General features: G+C 44.6%; 1 protein-coding gene across 3 annotated transcripts in view; it reads right to left on the reverse strand.

Annotated features, from left to right (window-relative positions):
• NEK1 (NIMA related kinase 1) overlaps positions 1–14,214 on the reverse strand; it is a 1,042,157-nt gene that overhangs the window by 260,498 nt on the left and 767,445 nt on the right. For all 3 annotated transcript variants that reach the window (XM_078677052.1, XM_078677050.1, XM_078677051.1), the window contains one exon: positions 11,734–11,904. In XM_078677052.1, the coding sequence (XP_078533178.1) occupies positions 11,734–11,904 (171 nt within the window). The remainder of the gene's footprint in view (positions 1–11,733; positions 11,905–14,214) is intronic.

Here is a 14,214-nt window from a genome sequence, read left to right on the forward strand (position 1 = left end):
TGATGAAGGCTGCGGAATGACGAGGTGGTTGGCGCCTTGGAATTGTCACTGTCGTCAATTGGTATCCTGTATTTTTTTCTTGTCGACGGCTTTCGTCTGGATTGTTGTATGTAAGACGAATTTGAGGATCGAAATTGCTGAGAATTTGTATACTGACGATACCCTTGTTAATGGTACGGCTGGTATCTATTGGACTGATAGGACGATTTTTGTTGAAACTGTCCTCTTGATCCTCTGCCACGAAAGGAGTGAAATCTGCCTTGTTGCAATAAACCTAATGACCTCGCCGTATCCGTATCCTTCTTAATAACCTGCAGGGCATCATCCGCATGGCTGCCAAATACATTTTCTCAGTCGAAGGGCATGTCTACTATCTTAGGCTGCACTTCGGGCTTAAAGAACAAGTTACTTACCTTTGGTAATGCTTTTTCTGGGGGATACAGTATCTGGCTGTGGATTACTCACCTTATGAATATCCCCCTGCGCCAGCATTCCGCAGAATTTTTCCTAGCTCTCCACGCCGACGAGGTCTACACAATGCCATGGCTCCGCATGCAGCTACGCATGACGTCACTGGAGCCATAAGAGGACCACGTCGGCGTGATGACGTAGGTTCCTCCCATTTTTTCCGTGCATCAGAGGCGAACGGGCGGACCGACCATAGAGACAATGCATACATAGTACACAGTATTGTCACAAATACACAAAGTGTAAAGTGATATAGGAAAGAAAAAGAAAGCAAACATTTCCTATAAGCCTACACAAAGGCAAACAGAGGCAATATAAAATGACAACATGAAACAACCATATTAACTAATACCTCTTTTAAGGTATAAAAGGGTGGACAACGGGGAGGTGGGTTTTTCAGTTAGGAATCCACAGGCAGATGCTGTATCCACCAGAAAAAGCATTACCAAAGGTAAGTAACTTGTTCTTCTGATGGATACATCTGCCTGTGGATTTCTCACCTTATGAAGGTCACAGCAGTCCAACCCCCGGAGGAGGGTGTCCACCCTTCTATACAAAAAAGTCTTGCAAAACAAAGAGCTCAAAATGGCCGTCCCTCCTCACCTCTGAATCTAAGCAGTAATGCTTCGTGAAAGTGTGGAGTTTTGGAGAAAACTATTGAAAACATAAATGGTCTTTTTTTCAGAATAATGGAAACCATACTGTAACTGTCACAAATGTCACTCCATTTACCTTTTTGGTTCCAATTTTGCACTGGGGACACTAAGCACCAATCTTTGAAATTTATTTGAATATTTGCTATAAACTACAAATACGCAATCACAATGTACTCGCTACCTTTGTGTCTGAAATCCGCTTGACCCATTTGCATTGCCATTGTGCATTCCGATCACCCATATTACTTGTTATTGTCTCCACAAGAACCGTTGTTTCTTGATATACAATACGTACCCTTATTCTTCATGAGAAGGGTTTCCCTTGTGCTTGTCGAATGCTGCTGTGGCTGTCTGAAACTTCGAAAAAAAGACTTCCCGAAGCCACGGTATCGTTTATAACCATAACCTGTTGCCAGAGACTGCAGACCCAAAGACTTTGCCGTGGACTTACTGTCCTTAAATCTTTGCACGGCAGAATCAGCTTTCTCTCCAAAAAGTCTAGACCCATCTAAAGGCAGATCAAGAAAGGCAGACTGCACATCGAGAGAGAACTCAGAAGACCGCAACCACACATGTCTTCTTGTTGCAATGGATGAACCCATCACCCTGGCAACTGAATCCGCCGTGTCCAGGCCAGACTGGATGACTTGGCGAGCCACAGCCTGTGAGTCAACCAAAAACTCACTCAGATTTCCCCTATCTTCCTCAGAAAATTTAGGAAGAAGTTGTTTTGCAGAGTCCATTAGGGCATGAATGTATCTACCCAACAGACAAGCCGCGTTGGTAGATTTCAGTGCCATGCTAGCTGATGAAAAGACCTTCTTTGCAGACTGTTCCAACTTCTTGGAATCCCTGTCATCCGGAGCCTGCGGAAAAGCCCATGTAGACCGCTTGGAACAAGGAGCCTGCACCACTAAGCTCTCAGGAGAGGGGTGAGATGAAAGAAACACCGGATCCCCAGGAGCAAGTCTATATCTTCTGGACACCGACCTTGAAATCGCAGGAGCAGAAAGAGGGTTGCGCCACACATCAAGGATTGGCTCAGTCAGGGCATCATTAAAGGGTGTAAGAGTGGTTCAACCACCGAGGACGGAAAATGAAGCACCTCTGTGAGTAAATTAGGCTTATTCTCAGCCATAATAAGCTGCAAATCCCAAAGTTATACAGCCTTCCTAATCACAGAATGGTAAAAAGCATCCTCTACTGACAACTGTGTCATACACTTCTCCTTCCTCCATCTCTTCAGCCTGGTACTGTTCCTCTTCCAATAACCTCTGCGCTTCTCTCCTGGAGCCCATCCTCCGCTGCGGTTTCAGCAGCGCCACACGCGGCGTTGATGGGTCCGGGAGCAACGTCGAAGGAGGATCCACTGTTGTAACTGGCACCAATCGAATCAGAGAAGCTTCATGGGATGGAGCCGGGGACTGCCCATACAGTGTCGAAATCCTCAGAGCCGGAAAGTGCCAGGACTGCGTCACTGGCATGATTGGCACAAAGTGGGCCTGTGGATACTGGTGAGGCACACCCAAATTAAATGCCATAGGACCCATGGGACCCGAAGGTGCACCAGAGGGGTATGAGGTCCTGGCGAACACGCCATACATTGCATTTAAAAAATGCGATGAATCCGAACCCGGGGCCGAAAATTGTGGATATTGAGCTGGTTCGAGATCCAAATGAGGCACCTCTGGAGTCGGAGCCGCTGGGGCCCCAGGCGGGGCAGCAGGAGCCAAAGGAACCTCAGCATCAGTCAGATTCAACACACCCTCTGGAGTCGGTGAGAATCTCGACGTCGGTGACTCCAGAGTCCCCTTGTAAGATGGAGAATGGACCGGAGTTACCTGAAGAGACAATGAAGGAGAAGGAGAGACAAAGTCTTTTTCTCGGCGTCGAGGAGTTGGAGAAGGCGACTTCGACTCCACAGGCTTCGACGACCGGCGCCGAGAAGCATGTATCTTCTTCTTCTCAGGCTTTCTCTTACAGTAATGCGAAGTCGATGACTTGGACTTCGACCTTTTACGACTCCCTTTTAGGTCTCGACCTACGCAACGCGCATGCGTTGTATAGGAGAGACCTGTAGCCATCACCACAGCTTTGGGGGCAAAGACGTGCACGTGTTGCATTGCTTGCAATGCAACGTGTACACATCTTGGCGATTTCCTTTCGGGAGCGCGCGGCGCCATATGGTGGCGCCATATGGTCGCACGCCCCCGAAAGGGAATCGCCCATGCCCCCTCCCCCTGCTGCCACTTCGCGCAGTCAATGCAAACTTAACTGGCAGGCGCAGCAGCTAACCAGAGATGCGAGAATGAGGTTTAAGGGCAGTATCGGCCTATCAGCGCGCTGGAGGTGGTGCCTTCTCGGCAGAGCTAGGCAGAGGTAGCCGCTGGCTAACAACCCCGTGGAAGACACCCAGACACTTTCCCCTTGCTTCGGGCCGCAACGCCATTTACCCCCGATTGTAGCTGTGCTCCTCTTCGTTTTCACAGCCGCTGCAGTGTTCATGGTCGTTGTCCTCCAAATGCGGCACGAGTGCTGTCTCACCGTCATCCGCCATTGTTAATTAGTGACAAGTATCCGAGCCTGAGGCCCGTATATCAGGCGACTGCATAATCATCCGGTCCCAAAACCCGCCGATCGAGGAACGCTGTCCTGCAATTCCAAAACTGAGAGACACCGTAAAAGTGGACTCCCCCGCCCCTTCCATTCTCTCTGTACCAGGCTCTAGGCCCGAGCCAGGACAGAGTCAGAACTCCAGACCCCGTGGGACTTTGGTCCATTCAGCTCCAAAATCCCTCATCACTGAAGCCTTAGGACCTTTCTGAACTGCTGCCCCGGGGCCCCCGCCCCTAAACGAACCCTCCGAGCCGAGGCCTCAGCCAAATCAAAGTCCTGCCCACTGCCACCCCCACCGGGTCTAGCATCTGTCCTCTGGAGCTCAGGGCTCGCTGCCGCTTGCCTGCTCCAGAGCCTTGTCCACCGCAGCGGTAGCATCAATGCCTACTGCATCCCACAGAGCCCTGCCCCGCTGTCCTCCACGACACCTACCAGCTGCAGCAAGCAGAGCCCTGCCCCGCTGCAGCCCCAGCCTCCCTGCCCGCAACCACTCCTGCAGCTCTGCCTGTGGTTGCTTCGGGGCCCCTGCCTACTAAGGCTACCAGATAACTCCGTGTCACAGAAGACACCATTTTCAACCCTAACCATTCTGTTTACATATCATCGTTTTCAGATATGCAAGTCCAACTGGCTTCATTCCGCTGAGCCAAGACTACAACTCTACAACTCCCTTAAGGCATTACGGTATTAATGAAAAGCCCAGGATGGGCAAATAGTGTCACAGGTGACATGGAGGGACCTAAAGTAATCTGATAATTGTACTGCCCACTGCAGGTTATGGACCCTGTCCTGTCCAGCCACTCCAGATTTACCACCACAGCTTAAAAACATGCCCTCATCTGCTCCACGACCCCCGTACAAAACATTATTATATATCATAGCACCCATGCTCGTCTCCATATCCCCACCCATCCACCGCAGTACACCCTAGCATCTGTAACAAGGGCCGCTGAAGCCACTGGACTAGTGCTCACTACCCCTTTCTATCCGCCCCTTGCAGACCATGAAGCCCCTTGTGGAGAAGAAGAGACGAGCCCGGATCAATGAGAGCCTCCAGGAGCTGACAGTGAGGTACAGACCGCCAAGCATCAATCTTTCTAAGGGGAGGATGGGGGTGGGGGGGTGGGGCAAGGCTGGGGGCACATCATGCGTGAGACATGCTGCTGCCAGGAAATCCCTGGTGCGTCACGTATGAAGGAAGGGCCATGCTTCATGCAGGAGCCTGTGTACTGCAATAGGTTGTCTTTTGCCTCTTGAATGGAAAATGTACCACAGGACAACTGTGATGATCGGCTAACCCATGTAGCCATTACCAAATCCCAAGAGTCCTCTGTGATTTTCGAGGCATTCTATATTTAGTAAGCAAGACGTTGCACTTTACAGAGGATTTATTTAACTTTCTTAAATGTTTTAACTAGCATATTCAAGGGAGTTCTGGAGACTAATTAACGGCCTAGCTCGACCAAATAAATACGGAATTGGAACCAGTCTATCCGAAGAAGAATGGGTGACGTTCCTTAAAGCACACTTAAATCCAAACAAACCGCCATTGATACAACGTATGGTCGACCCAAGTTCCACAAAAGTTGACACCGAAGGAGATAGTGAGATTCTAATAACCAATAGTCAAGTGGCAAGCCTGATAAAAAAGCAAAAAGACGGCGCTCCCGGACCAAATGGCATTCCTTTTGCACTTTTCAAAGAAGCGCCTGACTTCTGGTCAAGCTATTTAACAGATGTTTTTAAAGAAGTGGTCCAGAGGGAACAAATCCCGGAATCATGGAAAGGATCACTTATAACCCCCATATTTAAGAAAGGAAACTGGCAACAACCAGAAAATTATCGCTTAATTACCTTACAGGATACGGACGCAAAGTTGTTTGCTGGAATTTTATTGGAGAAACTAACTGACTGGGCAAAAGAGAATCAGGTATTACCCCCAAACCAAACAGGTTTCGTCAAAGGCCTCGGTATGACCACAAACCTTTTAACATTAACAATATTAATCGAAAAAGCAATTCTAGCTAAACAACCCTTATATTTGTGTTTCGTAGATTTTAAATCTGCCTTCGACTGTGTGGACAGAGAACTTTTATGGGTCAAACTAACTAAACAAGGTATATCAGAAAACCTACTAAAGATGATTAAGCTCTTGCACTCCGAAACCTGGGTTAGAGTTAGGATGGGGAACGGCTCAACCTTGACCAAAACAATTCCCACATCGTGTGGCCTAAAACAGGGATGTGTGTTGGCTCCCTTGCTCTTTAATTTATTTTTAGCTGACCTTACCACCGAATTAAACATAATTAATGCCCACCCTCCAAGGTTAGCTCAAACTCAAATATCGAGTCTATTATACGCGGATGATGTCATACTCTTAAGTTGTACAAAGGTGGGGATGCAAAGACTGATTGATGGCATCTCTAAGTATTCTGAGGCAAATGGTATGCACATAAACGAAGCGAAAACCAAGGTGATGGTAATTACAAATAACAAACGAACAACACACGCACATAAATGGATCCTGCAAGGACAAAAATTGGAGTGGGTAGCTGAGTATAAGTATTTGGGTGTAACTTTCAACGATAACGGCAAGTTCGAGGCCCAAAAACTCGACATTAAAAGGAAAGCAAATTCCCTCATTGGTGCACTAAGATCAATCCAGAGAACCATTGGAGACTTGTCTTATCGCCCCTTATTAAAAACAATTGCGGCAAAATTATTGCCAACTTTAACGTACGGCAGCGAGTACTCAACGGAAAAGACGCAGACATCATTAACACCTCAGTCGCTAAAACGTACAGAATTTTATTTTCTCTTCCTAAGAATGCCTCTCAAGCTCAAGTGAGATTGGAATTTGGGCTAAACAACCAATGTTATGCAAGGAAAGAGCACACAATGAAAGTGTGGAACAGAATAAAAAACTATCAGGACAACTAAATGTCTCGTCTACTGTGGCTTGAAATAAAAAATAACCGGTCGCTAACTGCCAGCTCTTACTTAAAACAAGCAACTGAAGAGTTCGGTATAACACCTATCTGGAACACTACTGTTGTGCAGGAGAGTTTTAAAAAAGTGGTAAATAAACTAACTGATTACCTCTCCTTAATAAAGGACAAAGATATTTTTGTTAAACGAAAGCACGCTTGGTCAATTGTGAATGGTTTAAAAAAAAAGAAGATTCAAACCTACCTGGAAACTTCATGGTAAAAAAAAACCAAGCAAGTTTTTATGAATGCTAGGTTTTGCCACTTTCCAGGTTTATGCCATTTGGCACCATGGAAAAGATCAGACGAAAATTGCTTATGTAGACTATGTAAATCAGGTCAAGAAGCCATCTTACATCTATTGTGTCTTTGTCCTGATTTGGAAGCGGAAAGAAAAAGTACACTTAAGAAAATGTTTAACGAACGTGGTGTAAGGACTTGTAGGCAGGCACTAGTGGCAAGCTTAAATCCAGATGACTTACCAATGAACTCAGCTTTCGTTAAATTTCTACTTATGGTTCAAAAAAAGTTGGAAGCCTGTACTTGATTAATTTATGAGTTGTGTGAATATGAACCTATTGAATTAACCAAAAAACCCATTTTAAACGATTGATTTTTATATCAGATTGATGAAAATTATTCGAACATATGGATAGTTTTTAGCATTTTATAACTGTAAATGTTTTAACCTGCTTTTTGTAAGGTTTTAATTAATCAAACAAATAAATAAATTTGAAATTTGAACTGGCATAGCCAGAAAAAAGGCACAGCAGTGGTTTGAGCTGGTATTGGCATTGTGGGCGAGCTATATTTTGGTGGCATGAGGTACTGCATTCATTTGATTGAGTTTTCCTACAGTATTGTGGGAGAACCGCCATTTGGTTCCCTAAGTGCGCTGTCACTCATAGTATTGGACATGCTCTCTTCCCTTAGCTTGGTAAAGTTGGATTAGCTTGTTGTGGGCTACCTGTCACTCCTTGTGGGCCGACTGGCCTCTTGTGTGGGAGCAGTCAGTTCAATGCCGTGACTTGTTCTTTAAAATGTTTTGTGGGTCCGGAGTTGTCCTGTGTTTGTTCATCGCTAAGTTGTGTTGAGTTATTACGTTTTTGTGGGAGCATCAAGTCTCCTATCTGCTATAGAGTGGAGTTTGGCAACTAAAGTCCTCTGTCTCTCTTTCTTTTATTACCAGGTACCTTTTGGGGCTGCGTGTCTCCTGCTTTATTGGGGGATGCAGTTCTTCTTGCTCTCTTATTAAATAAACTGCAGGCGTCCTGGCACATATATATGGTATTCTTGGGCAGACGGGTCCCTGGCACTGTTGTAGAGTGGCAATGCTCCCAGGATATGGAACACTCTCTCTGGAGTCCTCAGATGCAACCCCTCCTTCTCCTGTTTCAAAAGGGACCTGAAACTACATCTCCTAAACAAATACTTTCATGACCAACGTCAACTTACCTAGACTTCTATATCCAAGTTGTCTTCTCTCTCTCTGGACATTCAAGTATAGTGGGTGACCGGACTATGTCATTCGCACCTTTTTCTTTTTATTGCTCTCTCCCTCTCCGCTGCACTGCATATTTTTTCCCATGCTGTATTTTTTTCTTTGGGTTGCTGCCTTACTGCCGGCCTACTATGTAATGTAATGTCCCGTCTGCTTTTTACTGTGATATGTAAAGCGCTCTGATACCTACGGGTCAAGCTAGCTCTATATAAAACTTTTAAAATAAAAGAAAATGCTGGCCGCCTATTGGATGTGTACCTTCGTGTTACATGGGTCTTGCAGTTTCAGTGGGACCTCATGTTGGTTCAAGACAAGATTAAAAACAAAGCATGCTGGGAGCTGTAGTACAGATGCAGGCACGGTGCCCCCTCCCACACTTACATTCGGTGTTCGATTCAAAATTCAAATTAATATTATGGCTGTCGTTTTTGGGGGACTTTTATATAACAAGCATTGGCATAGCCAATAGGTCTCGCCTTTGGGGCCATATAAGTGTTTAGCCATGCAACACTTGATGTTGTTGCACCAAGGATATTGTGCTGGATAACTAAACACTTATATGGTCCCAAAGGTGAGACCTATTGGCTATGCCAATGCTTGTTTCTTTTCTTGCCTTGGCATTATACAGCTTGGCCTCCCATTCCTTAAGAGCCTTCGGATTCATCTTCCTTCAAGAAGAACAGCCCTAAACGTCGTGGTCAGATGACAAACACCAAAGACAGTCCTCATGAGGATCAGTGATCGACATATGACCCCCGCAGTCTTTACAGGGCTTAAAGCCCGACTTCCTCGGGCAGACATGCCAAAACAAAGAAAGCTACAATCGAAATAACAAAGTATAGTCTCGAAAGTATGGAGAGTCCCAGAAAGAAACGTTAGCGTCGACAGCGCAGAAAAAAGGGAACTCACGTTATAACGCTGACGTGGTTCTCTTATGGCTCCAGTGACGTCATGCAGATCCGCGTGGGGAGCCATGGCATTGGGATGACCTCGGCGTGGAGCCCTAGGAAAAATTCTGTGGAATGCTGGCGCAGGGGTGATATTCATAAGGCGAGGAATCCACAGGCAGATGTATTCATCAGAATGATGTAGCTTTAAGCCACTCCTACCTGCGAAGAGCTTAAAAGTCGTTGTCAACGAGATCGACGGCGGTGTCACAAAAGTAGTCGTCAACGGTGTCGTCTCCGTACCCATCGTCAACTGTGTCGACTTCATAATCATCGACAAGGTCGTCGTCAACGTCTTCGCTGAAGGAAGTCGCAGAAACTTTTATCTTCGTCGGAGATCCGACAACGGAGCCCTCGTCTCTGAGGATTTTTTAACAGTAGGACGTGGCAGAGAAGAAGACGATGACTCCTTTTCTTTCGATTTACTGATTTTCAGCTTTTTTTAATCCGTTTTTGCCTCAGAAGCTCCTCCTTTGCGTTTGGAAGAGGAGTGAGCCTTAGAATCATCCCCAGATTGAGAATCTGAAGTGGCCTTTTTCTTCTGGAGCCACAATAACAAACGTGCCTCACTATCCTTAAGCATCTTAGATGAAAAAGTTCTACAATGCTTGCACTCTGTAGGGACGTACTTTGGATAGAGGCAATATAAAACAGTCCTTGTGGGGGTATTCAGAGAACAACCTGGCCTTACCACAGGACCTACAAGGTCTGAAAAGCCTCTTTTTAAAGCTTTCAGACATTTTTCAGTAAGCTTGAAGAACAAAAACAATACCACAGTTCCAGAGGAAATGCTGTGAATACAGGTCAAAAGTTCAACCAAGGGAACAAACTGAGCAAAGCTCAAGGAGACTCCTTCTCACACGACGGCGGTTGGAAATCAGCGGTATTGTGGCTCTGCTGGGGAGTGTGATTTCAGGGCTCGCGTCTCATTGGCTGGCATTTGGACCACATAATGATGGTACTGTGCTACCAAAGTGTATGGTTATCTATGGTTTCTAGGCAGTTTTTCTTTTTACTGCTATTTATTTCCTTTAGAGTGAGACTCCCACCATGACGACGGGGGAAGATACAAGCATGTAAATCTATGAACGATTCAATACTGGAGAAGTACAGCTTCTTAACAGGAATCGGCAGACTCTTTTGTGGATGGACATATATCTCTCCCTAAACTCCTCCATAACCTTCCCTCAACCCCCTTCTTAATCCACCCTAAACCCACCTGATTTGTAAGTATTCAATTTGTTCCAGCTACTCCCCCTGCTCTCTCCGACATTTACTACCAAGTAATAAACTTAAATGTTTGAGTAAATACCCACAGACACAATTCCTGGGGAATTTTGTAGTATTTTAGTAGTACAATTGTATACTACTAAATGTACTGCAACCTGCAGTTTTTGAATATGCTCCAAAAAGCGGATTGTGATGGACTGCTCTCTTATAAAGCCTGCATGAGTGGCCGGGGCAATTCGCTCAGACTTTAACCAGCATTTAAATATATTTAGAATGCTTTTTACAAATACCTTATTCATCATACATAACAAGAAAACTAACCAGATGGATTTCAAAACATTCATGTACCCTGCTTATAAAACTGCATGACAGTGGAACCAAACCATGCTTTTCCAAATTTTTCTGAACTCATATCAACATTAAAGGCTGATAAAAGAAATCTCGTCCACGGCTCAACATTTGTTTTCAGACAGTTTCTGTACATTCCATGAGGACCCATTGCCCATTTATTATAAAGGGATGACGTAGTGGTTCTATCTTCATCTAGGTTATTGGAGTATCCAGACTGCAGCCTACGGTATCGGGGAGAACCAAAACAGCGCCTAGAACTCTAACATTAGCTTAAACAATCAAACCACTCACTTTCAAGGGTGCTAGGACTACCCCAACAGTATTCATACTAACTCTTTAGTAACCAATTGCCAGAATGCTTGGGGGTTCCCCCTTTTTATGGCTTTCAGCGTTGTATTATGGCAAAGCAGCTGGCTTTGTCCTTTCCTTCTTTGCTTCTCTAAGTCGTTGGCCAAACCTACAAAAAACAGTTGACAGTATCCAGTAAATGGCTTCCAAAAAGATGCTGGGCTCTTAGTAACAAAATAAGGCAAAAACAGTAAAAATATTGCTATAGGAAAATGGTCATTCTATTTGATTTGCCTACAACAGAAAAATGTATAGCTGAAGTAAGTGGAACACAAAAAGATGTTTTTGATGGAGGTTAATCCCTTCTAAAATACCCAACAAAACCAAAGTTTCACAGTGAAAGGCTTTCAGAAATGTAGAATCACCTCGGGTAAGTAAATCATTATAGAGATTTGAAATTGACAGACCTAGTGACTACAAAACTACAAAATACATGGGTTAACTAGGATCTCCATAAATATGTGTTGAAATAGTCAAAACCAATTTATTTTATGGTAGTATTTGCCGACTAGTAGCTCAATTACATAGTTATTGGTTTGTCACCCATCCACGAAACATTTCTCCAAAAGAAACACATATGTTTAAGGAAACACAATTTTCTGTTATAAGCCAAATGAACAGTTTCATACCTTCTGAATTAACTTCCAGTTCAGTAGGCACAGATGTTGTTAGAGGAGGTTTTATGCTCACGTGGGTTTCTCTATCCCTTCCTGCTGTGTGTATTTCCTGATTAGGAGAAACTTTAACTTCAATTTCTTCTTCGATTTGTAAGGGTTTTGCACTTTTACCTTCATGAACTTCTGCAATAATAAATATATTTCTTACTCTTAGGACTAAGAGTTATTGTGCTGCAGTTTTAGATTCAACAAAGACAGAAAGCTTCAGAAAACAAAACAGAAACTCTTATAAATCAGTCTGCTAATTTTCTTGTACACCCCACTTGATCGCCTGCTTTTCAATCACTTACCAATATCTGCTTTTGTTTTATCTGAATCACATCCTGAGATACTTTTTCTAGTAGTCAAAATTATACTTTAGCCCCTTCTGGAGCATCTCTATTTCTATGAACAATACTACATGATTGTACAATATCAAGCCCTTCAAGTGTTTGATATATCTCTTGCTCCGCCCACTCTGCCAAATTATGATCCATTATTTCACTCTTCATACCCTACATTATTATCATGAGCTTCATCTAGAATTCATGGTCTGTGTCTTGTTTCAAACAGAACACATATTATAAATAAGCAATGTGTTTCACACAAAGGTAATCCTCTCACATAGGCATGGCTGACAAAAACTCCTGTTCCCATATTCAAAAACCAAGCCTTAGTTTACGCATAGGACCTGGCTACAAATATCCTTTGCTGGATGAGACAAGTATAGCCTATTCAAGCTTTTCAGACTAACAAGGGGGTTTTGGTGCTTACATCACTAAAGTTTGCATGTCCCAATAAATCTAGGGCCTGTTCACCTTTTTAAAATGTGGCAGGTTTGATCTGCCAAAATGTAATAAATACGAGGTGTGAAAAACATTGTGACAACTCATAATTACTATCTTTGCACAAACATGGGTTTGCGCAATTTAAATAGCCAGCTGTAATCAGGCTGGGTTTTATCTTCGGGAGGACTAAGCATATTCCCTAACCTGCTCTTGCTCATTCCACTGCCATTGAAGCCGTTCTATTTAGTTTGTACTTGATTAACCATCCCTTTTGGTTCAAATTTTACATCACCCGTACAACCTTTAAAAAAAAAAACTTGACAAAATTTACAAAGGTGTTCTTAACGTATTCCTCTCTTTTACTTAATCAACACATTATCCAATAAATTATATAGACCAGAAGTATTCAAACATGGCCACCAATGCATATCTATCTACACTGAAGATGCACCAGAACTGATTTGTGACAATGATTTAAAAACATCCCCTGACCTGTATCCTTCAACTACAACCATATGTAATCACTGGTAAAACGTTGATATCGCCTATTGGGAAACAGTGATGATTTCCCTGTCTAAGAAAGACAACAAATCCGTGAAGTTATTGTTGTCACCATCAATCAAGCAACCAAACAGCATTTGTAGAGAGCAACACTGTCACCCTTGGGGGTATCTGGGCGCTGGTATTGAGTCTCTTTCAAAAGTCTGCCAGTGAGGCGGCTGTATGGAGCTGGAGGGGAAGGTCATTCCAGGCCTTGGCAGTGATGTATGCGAAGGAGTTGCCACCGCTGCGGCTGCGAAAGATGCGGGAGGTGTGTGCGAGTACGAGTGAAGAGGATTGCAGGTGTTAAGAAGATTGGTGGAAGTTCAGCCGGTGGTTGATGTAAGCAGGTCCTAGATCGTGGAGGGCTTTGCACAGCGTGCATAAGGATCTTCAACTGGCATCTTCTCTGGATGGGGAGCCACTGGAGGTCTCTCAGGTGGGGGGGGGGGGTGATGTGGGTTTGTTTGGGGAGGTCATGAATCAATCTGACTGCAGAGTTCTGAGGAGCCGGGTGGAGATGCTGGAGTAGAGGGCATTGCCAAAGTTGAGGCAGCTGGTGACAATGGCCTGAGTGACGTTTTTTATGGTGTTGTTGGGATCCATCTGAAGACTCTGTGGAGCCTGCAAAGAGTGTGGAAGCAGGAAGAGGTGATTGCGTTGACTTGTCGCTTCATGGTCAGTAGGCTGTCGAGGATGAAGATGAGGTTACTTGCATGGTCGGTCAGTGTGGGTGTAGGTCCAAGTTCTGCGGGCAACCACCAGTGGTCCAATGCAGAGGTGTTCTTCCTGAAGATCAGTACTTTTGTTTTGTCAAGTTGAGTTGGAGGCAGTTGTGTCTCACCCATTTGGCTATGTTGGTCATGGCGTTGCAGAAGTTGGTTTTGGCGTTGGAGGGATCCTCAGTGAGCGAGAGGATCAGTTGTGTCGTCTGCGTAGGAGATTATGTGAGTCAGTGGGATCTGACGACGTCTGCAAGGGTTGTCATGTACATGTTGGACAGGGTGGGGCTCAGGGATGATCCTTGTGGTATGCCGCATATGATGTATTTGGGTACGGAGACGAAGGGAGGCAGTCAGATGCTTAGTGTGTGACCTGTAAGGAAGGAGGCGATTCAATTGAGGGC

This window comes from Lissotriton helveticus, chromosome 2_1 (assembly GCF_964261635.1).
Source record: "Lissotriton helveticus chromosome 2_1, aLisHel1.1, whole genome shotgun sequence".
NCBI lineage: Eukaryota > Metazoa > Chordata > Amphibia > Caudata > Salamandridae > Lissotriton > Lissotriton helveticus.